Genomic DNA, 22081 nt, shown 5'->3' on the forward strand with positions numbered 1-22081 from the left:
AAAATGTGCATATTTGCTTATATTGCAATATACAAGAAGCAATATGTGACAGAACTGTTTTAATAATGCATAATGACAACTAAAATACAATTATATTTTTAGATATTATTAAATAATAAAATATTCACATTTATCAAAATGTGAATATTTGCTAATATAGCAAGGAGAAACAAAAAAAAATGCATCCTCCAGACAAATAAAAATATAAATGTTTTTTTTTTAATAATGCATAATGTCAACTGACGTAAAAGTGTTTTATGATTTTTTTTATCAAAATGTGAATATTTGCTAATATAGCAAAGAGAAATAAAAAATAAATGCTCCAGAAAAAATAATAATAATAATAATCTAAAGGTTTTTTAAAATAATGCATAATTATTTTATGAAAAATATATTATATAATGCATATGAAATTACTTTTTTTTTTTTTTACATTTACAATTTTACAGTTATTATTATTATTATTATATTTTGTTAAGAAATGATCCAATACAGAATATTCACCTACATTGATTCTGTTATGTTCACACACCAATAAGAGAAATGATTTCCCAGAAAAGTGTCAAAACAGTTTCGTTTGTTCTTCATTTTGTGGCAAATATGATCTATCGTTCAGTTTCATGTGTTGTCGCGAAGGCTTGTGGGTAATGCCTTCGCGATGCATCTAGTAGTTTCACTTGAGCAAGCCAGCTGACTGTCTCGTTCAGGCGCAGCGCTGGAGATTCACCATTAACCCAGCGCAATGCTCCGGCTCCGCTGAATCTCTCGGATAGTTTCTCACAATCTCCGCTCGGATGAACATGAGTCGGAACGAGCATTCGCTGCAGGCTCTGTCCTGGAGAAAGCTTTATCTGAGCAGAGCCAAACTCAAAGCGTCCAGTCGCACGTCTGCTCTTTTATCCGGTTTCGCAATGGTGAGTTGTTTTTCGCGTCTGTTTATTTAGTGCTGTGGATGTTCAGTTTGCACCGGCAGTATAAACACTGAGAAAGCGCGTTTTTAATAATGTTGTGTAAGTTTAAGCGAATATTTTGGCTTCAAAGGCGCATGACTCGAGTCTATATGATGCATCTGCAATCACAAACTGACAGCCACAGTTGTTTAGCTCGTGCTAATGCTCAGCTAAATACTGTACATATATACGTGGCTGCAGTTTTTACTTAGTGATGTTTCTAAAGAGCATCACGAGAAGCATAGTGCTGTATATTACCCGGATGCAGCAAAAAAATCTCAACAACTTCTTAAGTCTTCTGCACTGCACTTTAATTCAGTGCCAAACCGACTCTTGAGACATCTTACAGTTTAATTTGCAAATTTACCACTTAAATTCACATTAGAATGTTCTTAAAACATAAATGCACGGTTTGTTTAATGTTATCATTATTTATTCTTGAGTATAAAAGCTTTAAAAACATTCAAATCCATTTTAAAAAAACATTTTTTAGAATTACTTATAACACTTTCCAGATAGATAGATAGATCAGCTTAAAAATGTGATACATTTTTAAACACACACACACATATACATATATATAATGTGTTATTTATTGTACATATATAAATAGACAAGCTGAAAACATTTTTATCATTTTTAACACTTCCCAGATAGATAGATAGAATATTTTATATATATATATATATATATATATATATATATATATATATATATATATTAGTGCTGTCAAACGATTAATCGCATCCTAAATAAAAGTTTTTGTTATATACTTAATATATGTGTGTACTGTGAATATTTATTATGTTTATATAAATACACACACATGCATGTATATATTTAAGAAAAATATGTTACATTTATATATTAAATATATTTATGTATGATGTAATTTATGTTAATATAAATATATACATGCAAATACATGTAAATATTTTCAAAATATATGCTGTATGTGTGTGTCTTTATATATACATAATAAATATACACAGTACACATATATATTATGTAAACAAACACTTTTATTTTGGATGCGATTAATCGCTTGACAGCACTAATATGTATATATATATATATATATATATATATATATATATATATATATATATATATATATATATATAGTTCTAAATATACACAATTATTTAAATGTTATTTACATATTTATTACTAATAATAAATAAATGTATATGATTTTATATATAATTTATCTTTATGTTTAATTATAGTCTATTACACTATTTATAGCTAGCAACATTTCATATCATTTGCGATACATAAAATGATTTTGTCAGGTTTTCTGCAAAATGGTGTTGAAAATTCAATTTATGGAGTAGAGAATTAAAAGGAATGCTAGTTTTCTCATTATAATGACTGATGTTACAGTACAATATTTGTTGAGTTCAAGGGCTGTATTTTACCTGTGTTTTCCTTTCATTCCACAGGTGGCCATGGTGGAAGTACAGCTGGACACTAATCACGACTATCCCCCAGGACTGCTCATCGCGTTCAGTGCTTGCACCACTGTGTTGGTGGCTGTCCACCTGTTCGCGCTCATGGTGAGCACCTGCATCCTGCCCAACATCGAAGCGGTCAGCAATGTGCACAACCTCAACTCGGTGAAGGAGTCTCCTCACGAGAGAATGCATCGCCACATTGAGCTGGCCTGGGCTTTTTCCACAGTCATTGGAACGTTGCTCTTCCTGGCCGAGGTGGTCCTGCTGTGCTGGGTCAAGTTTTTACCCATTAAGCCGAAGGACCAGAAAAACGGTACTATATCCGCCGGGGTGGCCGCTGCGATCACGTCTACCTCCATCATGGTGCCTTTCGGCTTGATTTTTATCGTCTTCGCTGTGCATTTCTACCGCTCACTGGTCAGCCACAAAACCGACAGGCAGTTTCAAGAGTTAGAAGAGCTGGAGGACTTACAGAACGAACTGGACCACCGAGGGGAGGCGTCTACCTTACAGTCTCCCAGTTCCCTTTACCCCTAGTTTTGATTTTGGGAAAGAGCTTCTGTTAATGGTTTAGGTTTGTCAAGTGTTGCAACACATCGTATTTTCGACCTATCTGTTGCATGTGGACACTAAAGTGTCCAGTTTTATATGTGTTGAGGATTTGTCCAATGTTTCTGCTATTTACTAATACCAGTCAGACTGTGATAACTGTGAAAGCATGCACTGCATGTTTTATGGATATTTTCTTTTCATTTTTTTCTGTTCTTATAGGAATAGTTCACCCAAAAATGAACATTTTCCTGAAATGTACTCTCCTTCAGGCCATTAAAGGTGTATTTGAGTTTGTTTCTTCATCGGAACAGATTTGGAGAATGGATCCTCTGCCGTGAATGGGTGCCGTCAGAATGAGAGTCCAAACAGCTGATTAAAAACATCACAACAATCCACAAGTAATCCATTAAGGCATTTTTAACTAAAAATATGGCTATAATATTTGTACTTTCTCCATAATATTGCTTTCTCCAGTGAAAAGTCGTCTTATCTGAATCAGGTGAGAAATATGCACAGATCAAGCACCGTTTACAAGTCAAAACAGGTCTAAACAAATATGTCAGTAAACAGAGTATTAATAGGTGAGAGGACAACAGGGGATACATGTTTTCACTGGAGGAAGCGTTAGTATGGATTATTGACTTGTATTTTGGCCAGAATAGACGGTTTAAAGTAATATGTTTCTTACAAACACGCAGCTTTTCACTTTGCAAGATGATAATTGATGGACTGGAGTGGTGTTGATTACTTGTGGATTATTGAGATGTTTTTATCAGCTGTTTGGACTCTCATTCTGACGGCACCCATTCACTGCAGAGGATCCATTGGTGAGCAAATGAAGTAATACTACATTTCTAAAATCTGCTCCAAACTCATCTACATCTTGGATGGCCTAAGGTTGAGTAAATTTTCAACAATTTTTCATTTTTGGTGAACTATTCCTTTAATTCACCACAGGGAAAATCCTTTATTTCAGTATGGCAGCTGTGCCAGCTCTGTTACTTACAAGGTTTTTATTTTCACACAAGGCAAGCTACATTCTTACAGACACGAGTTTACTTTGTTTATTACAAAAACACTTTTTTAAACACTGATGAGAGGCTTGTTTGAAGTTATTACAGTGCAGGGGACACTTTTATGCCCACTTGACCAAATAATTTTGATGCGTTCTGAATCATGGCTTCGCTGTTGAACAGCTGAATCAAATAAAAATCTGAGTCTAATTCAAACTCAGTTTTTTTTTCCCTAAATGAACCCCTGAATGAGCACATCTTAGTAGAAACAAAGTCACTTTATCAACATGTTTGTCTGACCTTTTTTGGTAGTATTTGAAACCGCTTCCCATTACAGGGGCCTCTGTTCACTCTGATGTTGGACAAAGTGCTTAGAGCCGTCACGGCTAAAGATCTGGCAGGATTGTGCGATTATGCTAGCGAGCACATTTGAAACAAAGTGTTTATTAAGCAGAGGACCATTTAAGCATGTAGTTACATCAGCAGCATTGACGAAAATGACTAAAACAACATTTAATTAACATGTTCAGTATTGCCAAATTGAAATACAATGATTTTTTCCCCAAAGTATGTGAAATAATATCCATGTTGTGTGTAAAGTTTGATTCAGAAGCTCTTTTTATTAGTGCACAGCATGTGCTGGAATTTAAAAACTCAGTTTTATAGATTTGAATTAAAGTCTTAATCAAACCAACTTCAACCAAACATCCTTTTGTGTTCTTTTATATAATTTATGACATGCATTTCTTTCCAAAATGAGCATTTTGTTAAATACTAGTAGATGCATAATGTGCCAACAACTTTTTTTGTATCGTGTGATTGTGTTTTTATTGTGAGTGAGGGGTTGATAAAACATATTTCACTGCACTAGTCTGCCTTTCTTGTCTTCAGGATATTGTCAAGGTACATATTGCCTAGCAACGGTATGACTTGGAATCGTGGTCTCTGTTGATTTCTCCTTGTCCTCAGTGAAATATGCTCGGGCCTCTATCAGCACAGCCTGTGAATCCTGTAGGCAAATCTTTGGACATAAAAGCAGAGCTGTAATCCACAACGTTTCTGAATCTGCATTAGGTAATACACCATGCAAATCAACAAAACGTTTTGAGCTGTTTGCTGTTACAGTGGTCAGAACCTATGACTGAAAGCTTGTGTTCTCGGTAATGCTTCATGCATTACTGTTAAAATGGAAATCATGCAAATGAGCAAACATCAGCGTTAATCATTTACCTTGGGAATTGGATACACTGTTGGTCTAACCGCTGCTTCTCTCCCAAAATCAGACATGGTTCCACACTTAGCAACGCCGTCAACCCAAAAGCCTTCGTACAGCTGACCTCTGTCCAGGTGGAAGAACTTGCCGTGTCCGTTTTTCTGTCCGTCGCTCCAGGTGCCCACAAAGCGGTTTCCATTAGCTTTACAAAAAAAGATTAAAAAATGTCTTGTTAATAATTCACAGCGCAAAAAAAAAATGTTTTACTCTGCAATGAAGCCAATTTTTAGGACAATTAAGATTATTTGCATTACATCATTTTAATTAAGAACCCCCTCAATTCTCATTACCATAATGCAAAAAAGTTAATTCCTATCTTTTATATATGTTTATTATATAAAAAATGTAATACTAAATAAAATCGTATTATTATTCATGATATATAAAAACCAAATTACCATAATGCAAAAAATGCATTATTTAATTTAAACTTAAATATTTGAATATAAACTTAAATATAAATGATTTCATATACATATAAATGCATTATGTATTATATGTGTGTGTACTGTTTATAAATATACACACATGTATATATTTAAGAAATATATGTAATATATATTTATATAACATGAATCATATATAAATATGAATACATGTATATATTTTTATATTTACATATATTTTTAAATATATACATGTATGTGCATGTATTTATATATAAATATACACAGTACACACATAGAAACAAACTTTTATTTTGGATTAATTGATTTGACAGCACTAAAGTACACTAATATATACGTATATATACATACACACACACTACATCATTATATATTATTGATAAATACATTTATCTAAATAAAATGTAATTCTAAATAAAACATTGTAATTTATTATTTATGATAGACATTATAGACATTAGACATTAAATTATGTGTGTGTGTGTGCGTGTCTGAATTCATTATTATACATATATTCTGTAGTGTTTGTGGTTATGATTTTATGCTTATTTCCATTTTTTTTTTCTGTACAAACAATGTGCACTTAATTGTCATAAAAATAATGTTACAATGCTATGTTAATTGCCCTGAAAACAGGATTCAGTTTCTTTATGCAATATATATATATATATATATATATATATACAGTGAGGAAAATAAGTATTTGAACACCCTGCTATTTTGCAAGTTCTCCCACTTAGAAATCATGGAGGGTCTGAAATTGTCATCGTAGGTGCATGTCCACTGTGAGAGACATAATCTAAAAAAAAATCCAGAAATCACAATGTATGATTTTTAACTATTTATTTGTATGATACAGCTGCAAATAAGTATTTGAACACCTGTCTATCAGCTAGAATTCTGACCCTCAAAGACCTGTTAGTCTGCCTTTAAAATGTCCACCTCCACTCCATTTATTATCCTAAATTAGATGGACCTGTTTGAGGTCGTTAGCTGCATAAAGACACCTGTCCACCCCATACAATCAGTAAGAATCCAACTACTAACATGGCCAAGACCAAGAGCTGTCCAAAGACACTAGAGACAAAATTGTACACCTCCACAAGGCTGGAAAGGGCTACGGGAAATTGCCAAGCAGCTTGGTGAAAAAGGTCCACTGTTGGAGCAATCATTAGAAAATGGAAGAAGCTAAACATGACTGTCAATCTCCCTCGGACTGGGGCTCCATGCAAGATCTCACCTCGTGGGGTCTCAATGATCCTAAGAAAGGTGAGAAATCAGCCCAGAACTACACGGGAGGAGCTGGTCAATGACCTGAAAAGAGCTGGGACCACCGTTTCCAAGGTTACTGTTGGTAATACACTAAGGCGTCATGGTTTGAAATCATGCATGGCACGGAAGGTTCCCCTGCTTAAACCAGCACATGTCCAGCCCGACTTAAGTTTGCCAATGACCATTTGGATGATCCAGAGGAGTCATGGGAGAAAGTCATGTGGTCAGATGAGACCAAAATAGAACTTTTGGTCATAATTCCACTAAACGTGTTTGGAGGAAGAAGAATGATGAGTACCATCCAAGAACACCATCCCTACTGTGAAGCATGGGGGTGGTAGCATCATGCTTTGGGGGTGTTTTTCTGCACATGGGACAGGGCGACTGCACTGTATTAAGGAGAGGATGACCGGGGCCATGTATTGCGAGATTTTGGGGAACAACCTCCTTCCCTCAGTTAGAGCATTGAAGATGGGTCGAGGCTGGGTCTTCCAACATGACAATGACCCGAAGCACACAGCCAGGATAACCAAGGAGTGGCTCTGTAAGAAGCATATCAAGGTTCTGGCGTGGCCTAGCCAGTCTCAGACCTAAACCCAATAGAGAATCTTTGGAGGAGCTCAAACTCCGTGTTTCTCAGCGACAGGCCAGAAACCTGACTGATCTAGAGAAGATCTGTGTGGAGGTGGGCCAAAATCCCTCCTGCAGTGTGTGTAAACCTGGTGAAAAACTACAGGAAACGTTTGACCTCTGTAATTGCAAACAAAGGCTACTGTACCAAATATTAACATTGATTTTCTCAGGTGTTCAAATACTTATTTGCAGCTGTATCATACAAATAAATAGTTAAAAATCATACATTGTGATTTCTGGATTTTTTTTTAGATTATGTCTCTCACAGTGGACATGCACCTACGATGACAATTTCAGACCCTCCATGATTTCTAAGTGGGAGAACTTGCAAAATAGCAGGGTGTTCAAATACTTATTTTCCTCACTGTATATATATATATATTGGTGAAAAATGCGAGTGATCTGGACATGTTTTAGTGAGATCCACCAGGCTGGCTCATTAAGTCCGTACCTAGCAGAAGCAAACCCTGTCCGTGATGTTTGTCCTTCAGCCACTCTCCCTCATACAGCTCCCCGTTCTCATACTGCATCTGTCCCCATCCACTCCTCTGATCTTCCTTCCACTGCCCCTCATAGAAAGCAGACGGACTGTACAAACATGTCCCAGCGCCCTTTGTGCAAAAGGCCGACAATTTATATGTGGAAACTATGGACCGTATGATGACAAACAGTGTTTGATACTTACATCCTTCTTGTCATGTCGCCAAGAACCAACATAAACCCTCACATACTCTTTAGTTTGAGGGTCAGTCTTGCTCAGGGTTCCATAGCCTTCTCTCTTTCCACACCTCCAGGCCCCATCATAGATCATTCCTGTTTTCTTCCAAACCTGCGTCCCTTTTCCTTATCAGAGTAAAAGCTACGTTCAGGAACATTTTGTTAATGGAGAGAAAATCATTCTGCCAAATCAAGCTTTGATATGCGGTGTTTCCTAGGAACACATAATGTAATCTGCAGAACACATCTAAATAACAAAGTAAATTAAATTAAGGCTTGCCTATCAAAACTGTCAGTGACCCTCAAGGCCTGTAATGTTTAAAACATGCCATTAAATATTCAGTCCATTAAATATTACCATGTTTCTTATTATCCATCCACTCGCCTGTGTATTGATCTCCATTGACAGAATACACAGTGTGATGCGGGCCACATTTTTGGGCTTTTCTGTCCCAGAGTCTTACAAGCGGTTCTGTAGTCTGGGGTCTCTTCAAGAAGGGCATACTGCACATAAAAATCTGATTATTATCATTAAAATATTATTATCACTATAATACTTTTTGTAACACTTAAAAAGTGTAAATACAATAATAGATGACTATGGTAATCATAAAGCAATCTTACCTGTGACCACATTCACCATCTAAATCACGTAAATAAAGTTCAATCAACCACAAAAAACTTTAAACCGGTCGATCTCGAAACCTTACCTGTCAAAAGAATTCGTGTACGGTAACCTAGCAACAAGCCTTGACGCTCCCGGTCATTAGGTGGCGACGGAAGCTTATGCTGGCCTGTGATTGGTGGGCGGGCGAAGAAGCAGAGCTTATATAAATCGCTAGAGCGCCAACTAGCGGCAGTGTGCGGCAGAGCAGCGCCAGCGCAGACGGGTACAATGTCACTGGAGAGATGTCAAAGTGAATGGACAGAAATAGAGCAAGAATATCAGCAATTACAGGTTTGAACTGAACGGATGATTGTTATATTTGTGCCCTGGTAGCCTAAAGATGAATCTTGTGTTAGTTAGGAAGCAAATGCGTCTGTTTTGGATGTTTGTGACGCGGCTAACAGGCTATAGCTCATCAGATGAACCTGATTTTCTTTTGTTATTGTACATGTGTATTTAACCAGCATCAGTTCTCTAAAAACATATTTAAATGAATAAATATATTCGCGTATATATTTTATTCTTTTAATAAATTTGGTGTGTTAGTTGGGTAGATAATGATTCACGTATTTAACTGGTTAAACCAGGTTAGATGTTAACCAAGAGTTGTTGCTCAACTGTAAAAAATCGTGATAGACAAGGTTAGATTACAGGATGGTGAAGCTCTAGTCAGTGAAGTTCATGAAGCTCCTGTGGTTTGAGTACTACAAAAAAGTGCCTTTTAGGGCAAGGTATCAAGGTAATACTATGGGGTTTTTGTTGTTGTTGTTGTTGGGTATATACCATGGTAGTGCCCTGGTATTTATTTTAATTACCCTGGTGTACCATGTAAAAACCTTGAGCAAAAATATTCAGTACTATGGTACAAATCAAAGAACCATAGTATTTCCATCTGAGATATAAGTTATATATAAATACCATTAAAATACCATTAAAAATTAGCGGTAACGTGTTACCAGGCCTAGTTAGAGTTGATAGAAAGGATTGGCCCGTGTTTAAAATGCCCTTCTCGTGTTCGAAATACCTCATGCTTAAAATGGAGCATCCAAAGGATGCATGTGCCCATTGAAAGGTCATGCATGTATTAGGAAACGATTCTGATTTTATTGTGACTTTGTGTATTTTGTATTTTAGGAAACGCACAAAGTCTACAGACAGAAGCTGGAGGAGCTGACGAACCTGCAAGCGATATGCAGCAGTGCCATTAGCAAGCAAAGAAAAGGCCTGAAAGACCTCAAGCATAGTCTTCATAAGTAAGAGCCAAGATTCAGATGTTACTAAAGATCTTGAGCAACACATTCACGATGACGTAAACGGATCCTTTTACTCTTTTGTTGCAAACAGGTGTACGAAAACTTGCAATGAAAAAGAAACGGAGGTGATAAATGACCTGAAGGTTCAAATTAAAGAAAGGCAAAATGTCTTTTTTGACATGGAGTCCTATTTGCCAAAGAAAAACGGGTGAGTTTTAGTTCTTCATTCTGATATGTATAGTAGTACAACGGTTGTGTGGTTTGGTTTTGAGGTTTTTTCTACTATCTTAAAACCGTTGTCTTCTCTTTTCAGACTGTACTTAAATTTGGTCCTTGGAAATGTGAATGTCACACTCCTCAGCAACCAAGCCAAGTGAGTCAGAGTCCAGAGCATGTCCATTGAGCAGAGAGAGATTTCCCAATACATAATTGCTGATTTTGTGATTTCCTAAACAGGTTTGCGTACAAAGATGAATATGAGAAGTTCAAACTTTATATGACTATAATACTAATGTTTGGTGCTGTCACCTGCCTCTTCCTTTTCAACTACCGGTAAGACGAGAGATCTCAATAATTAATGTTATTTTGTGGAGGAAATTGTGCTGTTGGAGTCTAACATGCAGATGTCACGTTCACAGGGTTACAGATGAAATCTTCAACTTTTTATTGGTGTGGTATTATTGCACATTGACAATAAGAGAGAGTATCCTCATGAGCAATGGGTCACGGTGAGTTCACGTTCACTTTAAAGTACATTTGGTCAGTGCTGTGACTTAACGGTTAACTGTGGTGCTAGTGGGAGATTCAGGTTCGACTCTCTCTTCCCAGTATCTTCCTGTCCTTCCTCTATTCTATCAATAAACAATCTGTTTTGAGACAAAATGCTTAAAATAAACCAAAGTAAAATTAACTTTGTATTTTATTTATTTTTATTTTGTCTGTTTATTTATTTGGCCACAGTATTTTGTTTATTTTTTTTGTCTATTCATTTGGTTGTTTGTTTGTTTTTTTTTGTTTGTTTTTTGTTTTTTTTCATTTTTGTTTATTTGGTTGTTTAATTCTTTTTGTTTGTTTGATTTTGTGTATTTATTTATTTATTTGACTGTATTCTCTTGTTTGTTTACATCACTTATTAGGTAGTGGTCATTTTGTTTTTCTTGTGTATTTATTTGGTTGTAGCACATTGTTTGATTGTCTGTTTATTTATTTGGTTGTACTTGTTTTTGCATGTTTGGCTGTTAGATTTTTTTTGGTTTTTGTTTATTTTGTTGTAATATTTTATCTGTTCATTTATTTATTGCATTATGAGGAATGGTTATGATTTACCTTTCATTTATTATTTCTTTCTAGAATTAAAGGCTGGTGGGTGTCACATCACTACGTCTCAACCTTTTTATCAGGTGTTATGTTGACATGGTAAGTGTTTGAAGCCACAAATCATATAAATGAATCATTTTTCCCATCACCAGCTTGTATTTCATCACCACTCTCTGTTTCTGTCTCTTTTTAAGGCCAGAAGGTCCAATGTATCAGATGTTCAGAAGTCAGTTCCTGGCTTTCTCCATCTATCAGAGTGAGTATAATCTATTAGCTGCTCAGTGTGGTTTGTGTGTCTTTTGTTTGTTGTTATATTGTTTAACGTTTCTCTGGCAGGTTGTGTGCAGTTTCTTCAGTATTATTATCAGAGCGGCTGCTTGTATCGGTTACGGGCTCTGGGGGAAAGAAACCAGCTGGACCTGACAGTGGGTAAGCATTGTGACCGATTTGAATCATGGGAGAAATGTTGACCTGGATGATGTCATCGGTTCACACCGCAGATGTTACATGTTTGGCCTGAAGTCAGAGCCCAGACTGACCTCTCATGTTACTCTTACAGAGGGCTTTCAATCATGGATGTGGAGGGGGCTTACATTCCTCCTTCCGTTTCTATTCTTTGGTCATGTGAGTATCAGCGTTTAAGTGTTTCTTTCATTTTTCATGAAATTTTTTTATTTTTTTATTCAACTTTACAGCCACCTTAAAAAATCAGTTGCCTGAAAGGTTTCATGCATTTTACAGTACGACATCTATGAAGGTTACTGCTTAAAAGTTTGGGGTCAGTAAACTAAAATTAGGACAGTAAAGACATTTACAATGTTACTTAAGATTTCTATCAACATTAATAATCAGAACGGTTTCTTGGGCAGCAAATCAGCATATTGCAATTATCTCTGAAGGATCATGTGACACTGAAGACTGGCGTATTGATGCTGGAAATTCAGCTTTGCATCAAAGGAGGAAATTACATTTTGAAATATACTGAAACAGAAAACAGTTGTTTTAAATTGCATTAATATTTCAGAATATCACTGTATTTTTGGTCAAATAAATACAGCCTTGGTAAGCAAAAGACACTTTAAAAATGTACTGACCCTAAACATTTGAACAGTGTATATATATTGATTCAGTTGACAGGCATGTAAGATAAATGTGTTGGTTTTCTCTCCTCTGGTCAGTTTTGGCAGTTGTACAATGCTGTGACTCTTTTTAAGCTGTCTGCCCGTGATGACTGCAAGGAATGGCAGGTAAAGAGCGGTTGAATTTGTCAAACATCATTATTATTGCTTAAAACCCCAAGTATTAATATTCTGCACATTGCTCATCCTGTACTGTTATTAATTTTGCCAGTATTGCAGATCGATTTTTGCACTTAAATATTTCATTTTTCAGGTGTTCATGTTGGCCTGGACGTTTCTCGTCCTGTTCTTGGGAAATTTCCTCACTACTTTGAAAGTGGTCCACCAGAAGTTCCAGAAAAACAAAGAAAAGGTCAAAAATAACTGATGAGACGCCAACTGGAAGATTTCATACGCAGCGTGGCCAGTGATGAACTCACAGAACTGAACTTCAAAGCGCACAAAACTGTTTCGTCTATAGGAGTCGCGTCCCACGTGCTGTTTGGAGAGGGTTGGAGGTAGATGTTGACGTCTCCCCGAACTCGTTTCAGCAGCAGCAGTGAAAATCAAGATTTCATGTCACGTTGCCCTATCGTCTGCCATGTTGTTTTTGCTCTTATTTATGCAATCACAGCAGTTAGAGGGTGACGTTTGGGTTCGAAACCACTGACAACTTTCAGACACTGTATACTCAATAAGCGAGGAGACTTCACTTCACTTTTGTTCCTGTGCATGGATATGTTTACAATAAGCCACATTTAAACTTTATGCAACGCAGCAGGAAGGCTGTAGAACTGCAGATGCTCAGTTCACTGAAGCATCTCAAAGGGATTTGTTATGGGTTTTAAAAGCTGCATAGTGATTAAACTACTTGTTCTCATACAAGGCATTTTAGCTGAAGCATATGTTACATATTTGTGGGAAAGCATTGAAACAGGGCAACTCTAAGGGAAAGATGTGTTTTGCACGTTGTGGCTTGTTAGGTTAGTACAGTGATTGAGCAAAGCCAAATTCTTGAATTAAAGGAATAGTTCATCCAAAAATGAAAATTTTATGTTAAATTTGCTCACCCTCAGACCATCCCAAGATGTAGATTTGGAGACATTTCACATTACATCACTTGCACACCAATGGATCCTCTGCCGTGAATGGGTGCCGTCGGGTTGAGAGCCCAAACTGCTGATAAAAACATCACGATAATCCACGAGTAATCCACATCACTCCAGTCTATAAATTACCAATTCATTAATTATCCATAATATTTTTCTGCAGTTAAAAAGTTGCTTAGTCTGAATCAGGAGAGAAATATGCACAGATCAAACACTGTTTACTAGTGAAAACAGTCCAAAACCTGGATGGACTCTTTACTGAAGAGGGGAAGCGTTATTATGGGCTCGTATTTTGACCAGAAGAGACATCTTAATGATGGATTTGTTTCTTACAAACATGCAGCTTTTTGTTTCACAAGACATTAATTGGTGGACTGAAGTCATGTGGATTATTGTGGTGTTTTTATCAGCTGTTTGGACTCTCATTCTGACGGCACCCATTCACATTTCTCCAAATCTGTTCTGATGAAGAAACAAACTCATCTACATCTTTATTTATAGGTCACATGATATTCCCCGACACCTTGAAAACGTGGATTTGTATTATTAACGATGGCAATAAAGCTCCAGTAACACTTCATAGTACATTAGGAGCATCCCTTTTCTCTTGCCTTGTTATTTTCACATGTTTGGTAGTTGTATTCAAAGGCATAGACGTGTAACTGCATTACAAGTCAGAATAACAGAAATGCTGAACTATATCTTGCATAATGTGAATGAATGCTACTGTAATAGGACGAACCAGTATGTGTTTCTGTGTTACTTTGAACGTGTCAAAGAAAAAAAACTTTTTGTTTTGTTTAAGCAAAGTTTTTCATGGTTTACCATCAGGGAGACCTTTTCCCTATGTGATATTACAGAGGCAGGTCACTACAGAAGTTGCATTTAGTTACAGAACGATTTGTTTGCCTTAATGCTCTCCTTTGCCTGTTCACACCTGGTTTAGTTTAGCCTAGAACCCAAGTGTTACAAGTTGTTTGGAATTTCATGGGCTCAGTGAACTGTACCTGAAGCATAAAGCTGTAATTAAAGGGATTTCTCATGTTGGGAAATGCTTTATTGCACAATTAACCACTGCGTAAATCATGCGTAACAGTTGTCGCACTTCACAATGTGATTTCGTCAGTGTTTTGTGTTGAACAAAATAACTGCACTTTTTGCTTGAACGTAAAATAAGCCTTCGGACTGGAGGAAAAGGTTTCCAACGGGCCGATTACATATAAAGCTGGATTTCTATTCACCTTCTGTTGCTATAGAGCAAATAAATTCAATCTGATGCAATTTGTGTGGCCTCGTGTGAAAATTTATTACTTAGGCCTTCACCACCAGAGAGCGCAAGAGTGAAGCATGTGCTTCTACATTGTGTGTGAAATAAAGGTACTGTAAGCGATTGTTATTTCGTTACTCGTTTATTTAGAAAACCACCATCAAATGAAATGTTCCACCTTGTTATTAGAACCTAGTATGTTCCTACTACCTGACAAATAATAATGAAATGTGACCCTGGGCCACAAAACCAGTCATAAGTAGCACGGGTACATTTACATTGTGTGGGTCAAAATGATCGATTTTTCTTTTATGCCAAAAATCATTAGGATATTAAGTAAAGATCTTGTTCCATGAAGATATTTTGTAAATTTCTTACTGTAAATATATCAAAACTTAATTTTTGATTAGTAATAGCCAGGCCTATATGCATTGCTAAGAACTTCATTGGACAAGGCGATTTTCTTAATACTTTATTATAATATTATAATTATAAATAATTTATGTACATAAAATAATTGACTAACAGTGCAGAGTAGACTCAATGAAAGTATCAGTAAATAACACTGATAATATTTTCATGCTGAAGTAACATTTCATTCTTCGCTTCGTCGCCGCGACAGCAGTGTTTGTAGGCTTCCGTTGCCGCAGTCGCATCCTGCTAAACCGGAGTTTTTGCGCTAACCACAAGATCAAGCTCTTGTATTCTGACCAAATTCGTTTTGCAAAGAAAACAGAGATTTTCACTCATTTGTCTGCCTGATATCTGAAAACTGCGTCATGCAAAATGAAAGCATGTGTGCCGATGTCTAACGAAAGCAGAGCTACAGAATTTTACTAGTGACATTATCTAGTCGATTTACTTAATTAGGCAAAACACTTGCATTTATGCACAACATATGGCCTATCTTAAAATATCACAGGTTTATTTGTGCTAATAATAATACTTTTCAGTTTCTGGCATCTGTGTGAGAGCTGAAAATACAGTAAATCATCCCCGTACTGAAAGAAACAAAAGAGAAGTTCCAGTTAAAATGTTGTAAATATTTCTACAAATCTCCAGGATTGTTTGTACACCATAGGCCACCATTTTTTGTTCAGAAAGCTTTATAGACTCACAAAATACTGTAATTCAAAGTTTAAAAACTGCAACTATTGTGTAAGTCGATAACATGCATTGCACAACAGAAACATGTTACACCCAGTGCAACATAGTGGCAGGTACTTCAGTTAGTTGTGCAACAACACCGATTGTAACTGAATGTAAAATGTGACAATAAGCCCTTTCACACATACAGACTTTTCCGGAAAATTACCAGTAAATTGCCGTAAAGAGATCATGTGTGAACAGAACCTTTTCAAAAATACTGGTAAATTCGTTCTGGTAATTTAACGGCAATTTACTGGTATTACTGTGTGAAAGGGGCTAATGTGATATATGTATAGTCATCCCTGAGACATCAGCAGCAGTTTTTCCATCTCCTATGAGATCCACAATGGCAGACCAAATTCCATCAAGTCATATCAGTAACACCAGCAGAAGGATGTGGCGTGTGGACCATTACAGACTTATCATACACACACACTGGTGACCTCTGTCAAACAGTTAAGCCTTGCTTGGTGGGCAGATTGTGAGAAAACGCACACCACGCATCCTGAACAATATTCCTTCGAGAAAGCTTAAACAATTGTGAGAAGCTTTGCAGATGTTTCCAGAATGTTTACAGAATATCCTAGTTCATATATACAAAACTTGAACAAGTGTGTTCTTCTGGCAGTGGTCACAGAATAGTGCAGCGTTTCTTCTTCTTGCGGAGATGTCTTGCTTTAGCCCTGGCCGCAAGCGCTCGCTTGGTTGCCTCCCTGAAAATGTCCTCTACGTTTTCTCTATATTTAGCCGAACACTCCAGGTATATCTCAGCGTTCATTTGCTTCTGGATCTGTTCACCCTAAGAAAGAGACATGAAGGTCGGTTAACATATCTATATCTGTGTACATACACACACACACACATATACATATATACATACGATTTCCATAAAAATATTAAGCAGCAATGTATGCGAGTGTGTGTGTGTGTGTTTGTGTGTGTGTGTGTGTGCGCTTGTGATGTTCTTTATTTTGTAAATCACTTTGGATAAAAATTAAATCTGTTAAATAAATAAATATAAATGTAACGCCAACCTGGAGGTAGGTGATGGGCGCCAGATCTAAAGCTTTGAGCTTCCTCATCTTCTCTTTGTCCTTCCGCAGGTCCGTCTTGCACCCTATTAGGATAATGGGGACGTCATGGCAGAAATGATGGACCTCTGGGTACCACTGTAGGGGAACAGAGAAAAACTGTTTAAAACTGAACTTCTTCTTTTACATAAATACATTTTCTGGGCTTCCTTAATTCTGTAATGGTGTACTGTATCCTTTGCTGTGCCTTTATTTAAACAGGGCTTGGCACATTCCTCTGAACTGACACGACAGGAAGCTTCCAGAAATACTGTTTGTTTTCAGAGGTGGTCCATCTGTAATCATCTACACTTCAGGTCAAAGTAAACCAAGTTAAAACAGACTTTCACCTGACGAACAAGTGAAGGTAAATCACCTTTATCGTGACATTGTCGAATGATGTTGGATTGGTCACGTCGTAGCAGATGATAACAAGGTTTACTCCTTGATACGACAGAGGCCTCAAGCGATCATAGTCCTCCTGGCCTGTCAGTAAACAGATTAGAAGGAAATGACGTCATTATATCACACTGACACCTGAAAACAACACTGCATTATGTGGAGCGTTTCTATAGCGATGCTTCTAAACAAGTCAGAGGTGGAGCCATCTGACCATATACAGCATCTTCCTGTATGTCGTATTTTATGAACAAAGTATTTTGACGAAAAACCGAGATGTGGTAGAAAACCACATCCTGGCTTCGACATCCTGTTTCTGAGAGGCAGAGAAGGTCCGGGCAGAATTGTGGGTCTGATAAGCAGCTTGATTACTGAAGATGCAGTTCAATTTAGAAAAGAGAAGAAAAAGCATTTCGAAGAATTTATCATGGAGAAATTCAGGTTATATAGAAGCCAGGGGTTCACCGAGGGCAGTAAATGAGTAAAAATGATTAGTTCAGTACAAGAATGTGCAACATTCCAAGTAAGGTATAAAATGTCTGATGATCAGTGTTCAACTTCCTTATCCTGTAGCAATACATTCACTGTAAAAATGTGAAAATATATCCTGAAGTTCCTGAATGCACAGTTCTGATATGTTTGAACAAATATTGAATGTAGAACCCATTTTCAACCAATTTGGAGCTTCAAAAATAACCAAAAAAAACTGTTCTGTAACAATATCCTATTGCACTTTATATGCACATTTTACAAAAATACACTATTGTTCAAAAGTTTGGAGTTAAAAAAAAAAGTATTTTATGGTCACCAAAAAATACAGTAATATTTTGAAATATTATTATGATTTAAAATAACTGTTTTCTATTTGAACATATTTTAAAATTTAATTTATTCATGTGATGCAAAGCTGAATTTTTTGCATCATTACTCCAGTATAAAGTATCACATGATCATATATCAAATCTTAAAAAATAAATAAATAAAAAAAACCTGTGCTGCTTAATATTTTTGTGGAAACCATAATACTTTGTTTTCAGGATTTTTTATTCAAAAGAACTTAATTTTTTTTTTATAACATTATAAATGTCTTTACTGTCACTTTTGATCAGTTTAATACATCCGTGCTGAATAAATACTCACTCCATCCAATAAAAATAAAAATAAATCTTACCAACCACAAACTTTTGAACAGTAGTGTACATGATAATTAAACTACTAAATTTAAATATTTAATTAAATTATTAACATTTTAAATGCGTGCAGTATTCATCCACAAATTTACACATTCAGTAGTGGCTTTTAGCGTGTTGCACCATATCCGCAGACAGATTCTGGCCCAACAAGCCACAGCTAAAAGACTGGAGGGTGATACTTAGAATATGAATATTTTGCAATGGCTAAAATGTCATTTATTTCAAGTAAATACTGTAATATACTGTAAATAATTTATAGAGTGATCAAAGTGTGCGTGCGGCCTGACCTCAGGGATGACAGCTATGAAAACTATTACTAATGGCCTCACACCCATTTCACTCAACATTCCTGCCTAAATATTTAATCAATGAAGCGTGTCACAATAGAGAATGGGTTTGGTATCTGAGGTGTGTCTGGTGTCTGTAGACACTCACCTGCCGTATCGTACAGATTCAGCTGAATGTCTTTCCCTCCATAGGATACAGTCGTGACATATTTGTCGAACACAGATGGAGCATATTTCTGTTGAGCATCAATATAAAATTAGACAAATACAGGCGTATAATTGATGACGGTGCATAAAAAGTTCATGTTTCTGCAAGACACATCTGAAGTACAATCAAGGCGTAGGCAGAAACCAAAATTGCTGTCTGGAAGTGGAAAAACTTGCTGAGGATGTTGTGCAAATTACTGTTTCCTTCTCTTGGAAACGGTTATTTCTGTAACTATCTTCACAAGTGAAGTAAATCTGGTTTACAATAAATTAATTTGTACTTTGCCGACATAAAATTGTCATTTCATCTAAAAGCTTACCTCTGGGAAATCTCCTTTGGCGTACACCATAAGCAGAGATGTTTTCCCACAACCCCCGTCTCCGACGATCACAATTTTGAGAGAATCAGTTTGAGTGCCATTGCCGGCTGCAGTGCCGTTCTGTGTCATGTCCTTTCGCGGGCCTCACCGGCCGAGTCAGTTCCTCCAACAGGTGCCCAAGTGCACAGAAGTGTCAGGTAAATTCATTGGTGAGTATAACGTGAGACTAACAATCTGCCAGGTAAGCATGCTGCTATCTGGTCTCAACTTCCTCCTCCTCTTGCCTTTTTTCTTTTCAAACCATGTGACTGTATTTTCAAGAACCACAGCAGATCAGAGCGTGCGACTGTAATTGAGGCTGTTAAACATGTGTGACTCTTTCCTGTGCCTGTCTACACACGGTCTGCACCATCACTAGGCGGGGGTCATGAAGGCACTCCCTCCAGCCGGTCAGGAGAGTTTACTTCCTAACTACATTTTAACTGAGACGGCCCTTTGAAAATCTTCTCACATTTCTCACATTCTCCCGTCTACATGGGTGGAGCGTTACTCTGAATAGTATGCTTAGGATGATATTGCAAAAAACATCATTGCAGTGATTATATTAGCAATTTGTTGAGAATTAAGTGAATTATATAGGAGTGTGACTTTATTACTAATGACAATTACATCACTAAAAGTTTTATTATTTGTATTACCAAGAGATTCACACGCCTATTACAAGTGTTACTTTAGTATCATTCAGAATAATTTTCTTTTGTGTTTTTATTATTGCCATTTTAATATTCCTATATAGTTTTTATTATTTATTTCAGTTTTTGGTTATTTTAGGACATCAAGTTAAACCAAATGAAAATGAGAAATGTTACTTCACCAACTAGCTAAAATAAAAAAAAAATTTTTTTAAACTTTATTTTACTTTAGTTACCATTTATTATATTTCAAGGAATAACAATGTTTTTTATAGTTTTACTTTTAGTTGTTTAGGTGTTAATAAATCTGCCCATTACAACAACAAAATAAAAATAAATGTATATAAACATTAATTCATGTATTTTACTATTTAATTTTATTCCTTAAAAATGATTTGCTTGTCTATTAGTAAGAATTATTAAAAACATTAAAAATAATAGAGTTACGATGTTAAATGCAAAATGATTCAGTTCAAATTCCCACTTTAAAAAGATTTGCATATATTATTTTGAGATGAACATATGAGACGATTGTGCCTCAGTAGCACATCATGGCAAGTTTGGTAAGGTCCTGAATCCTTACACTTTTTTTGTTATTATTTATTTATTATATAAATCTGGTCGTGGATGCTCAGTGGTCAAAATAGCATTGCAGTTGTGTTAAAAATGCACCAAATATCATTATATTGTTATCATTATCAATATTATACATTTACAAATAAACTTTAAAGTTTTAAAGTTCATGTCTGTTTATTCTTTATTTCCTTAATCATTTTTATGTTCCTAAATGATTGTAAGTTGACTTTGTCTTAACTTTTTTATGAATAGCCAACAAAATAAACACTAGCCTTCATAAAAGGACTGGATCTTTTAAGATGGTACTTAATCTGCTTATAGTGACATGTATCATGAAAATGTATGGTCTTTAATACAAAGCAAAATTATATGCGAAACCACCAGCTAATGGCAGTTGTTCAAAGCAAAACCTCAGTGTTAGTATGTGAGTATAACAAACCTTACTTAATTTATTTTACCAATGGCCAATAGGTGTCAGTTAATGCATCCCCCACTCAGTCACAGCCAATGAGAGGCTAGGAAAAGGTTGTTGTTTTTCTCCTCTCATTTCTCACAGATAGGAGGCGTCATATTATTTATGACTGTCTCATAACTGTGAGAACATTTACTGGTTCCAAACATGGCAAGGGAACGAAATTGCAAAAATTAATTATAAAAGCCCACTATGTTCTCATAAAATAATTTAGGCTATATGGATTTTTACGGTCCATAGGCTAAATAAAAAAGGTCGTTAATGTCCATTAATGAAGGACAAAAGCGGCCTACAGCAGCAGCGATAAACGGATGTGCCTGTTTTCCGCCATATGGGCCCGTTTGGTTCGGTTATAAATCAGTTCACACAGCCAAATGTAATAAAAATGTAAATGAATGTTACAACAGAACGTCAGCTTGGTTTAGATGAAACAGCTAATTAGGCGTAGATGAGGAAGACATGAAAAAACCGAAACGTGTGTCAATAAACACAAAACTAAATTTATATTTAAGAACAGTTACATTTATTGCGATATAAAAACAATTAATTGAGTGCAACATCTCTGTGTATATATACTTACCATGTTATTAAATGTTACAATCCATCTTTATCTCAATTCTAAGTAAGAAAAAAAAAAGCTGAAGTGAAATGTTAGTAAAATAATTGAAGCCTACATGAGAAATGCAATTGCGAACCGTCGTCAGGATCTGT

General features: G+C 36.0%; 4 protein-coding genes across 7 annotated transcripts; 2 read left to right on the forward strand and 2 right to left on the reverse strand.

Moving 5' to 3' along the window:
* The first annotated feature begins 603 nt into the window (after nt 1-603).
* Nucleotides 604-4839, forward strand: orai1b (ORAI calcium release-activated calcium modulator 1b). Its single transcript, XM_058789045.1, has 2 exons — nt 604-914; nt 2396-4839. The coding sequence occupies exons 1-2, from the start codon at nt 795-797 to the stop codon at nt 2942-2944; spliced, it is 669 nt and encodes a 222-aa protein (XP_058645028.1). The 5' UTR covers nt 604-794; the 3' UTR covers nt 2945-4839.
* morn3 (MORN repeat containing 3) lies at nt 3895-9030 on the reverse strand. Of its 4 annotated transcripts, none has more exons than XM_058789042.1 (6): nt 8899-9030; nt 8633-8778; nt 8243-8400; nt 8009-8168; nt 5203-5387; nt 3895-4993 (listed from the first exon to the last, which is right to left on the reverse strand). In XM_058789042.1, exons 2-6 carry the CDS (start codon nt 8775-8777, stop codon nt 4871-4873), a joined length of 771 nt encoding a protein of 256 aa, XP_058645025.1. In that variant the 5' UTR covers nt 8778; nt 8899-9030; the 3' UTR covers nt 3895-4870. The 4 variants fall into 4 exon arrangements, with proteins under 4 accessions (XP_058645025.1, XP_058645026.1, XP_058645027.1 ...); XM_058789043.1 differs by having other exon boundaries at nt 8985-9006; XM_058789044.1 differs by having other exon boundaries at nt 8009-8120; nt 8633-8792; nt 8899-9002.
* An 88-nt stretch (nt 9031-9118) lies between these two features.
* Nucleotides 9119-15023, forward strand: tmem120b (transmembrane protein 120B). The gene is made up of 12 exons (XM_058789039.1): nt 9119-9232; nt 10076-10194; nt 10286-10402; nt 10508-10567; nt 10651-10746; nt 10833-10922; nt 11545-11610; nt 11706-11767; nt 11848-11940; nt 12071-12135; nt 12690-12758; nt 12904-15023. Exons 1-12 carry the CDS (start codon nt 9170-9172, stop codon nt 13015-13017), a joined length of 1014 nt encoding a protein of 337 aa, XP_058645022.1. The 5' UTR covers nt 9119-9169; the 3' UTR covers nt 13018-15023.
* An 890-nt stretch (nt 15024-15913) lies between these two features.
* On the reverse strand, nt 15914-19770 carry rhof (ras homolog family member F). The gene is made up of 5 exons (XM_058789046.1): nt 19631-19770; nt 19252-19339; nt 17601-17710; nt 17189-17323; nt 15914-16953 (listed from the first exon to the last, which is right to left on the reverse strand). The coding sequence occupies exons 1-5, from the start codon at nt 19757-19759 to the stop codon at nt 16786-16788; spliced, it is 630 nt and encodes a 209-aa protein (XP_058645029.1). The 5' UTR covers nt 19760-19770; the 3' UTR covers nt 15914-16785.
* Nucleotides 19771-22081: the final 2311 nt, after the last annotated feature.

Source organism: Onychostoma macrolepis, chromosome 10, assembly GCF_012432095.1.
Source record: "Onychostoma macrolepis isolate SWU-2019 chromosome 10, ASM1243209v1, whole genome shotgun sequence".
Lineage (NCBI taxonomy): Eukaryota > Metazoa > Chordata > Actinopteri > Cypriniformes > Cyprinidae > Onychostoma > Onychostoma macrolepis.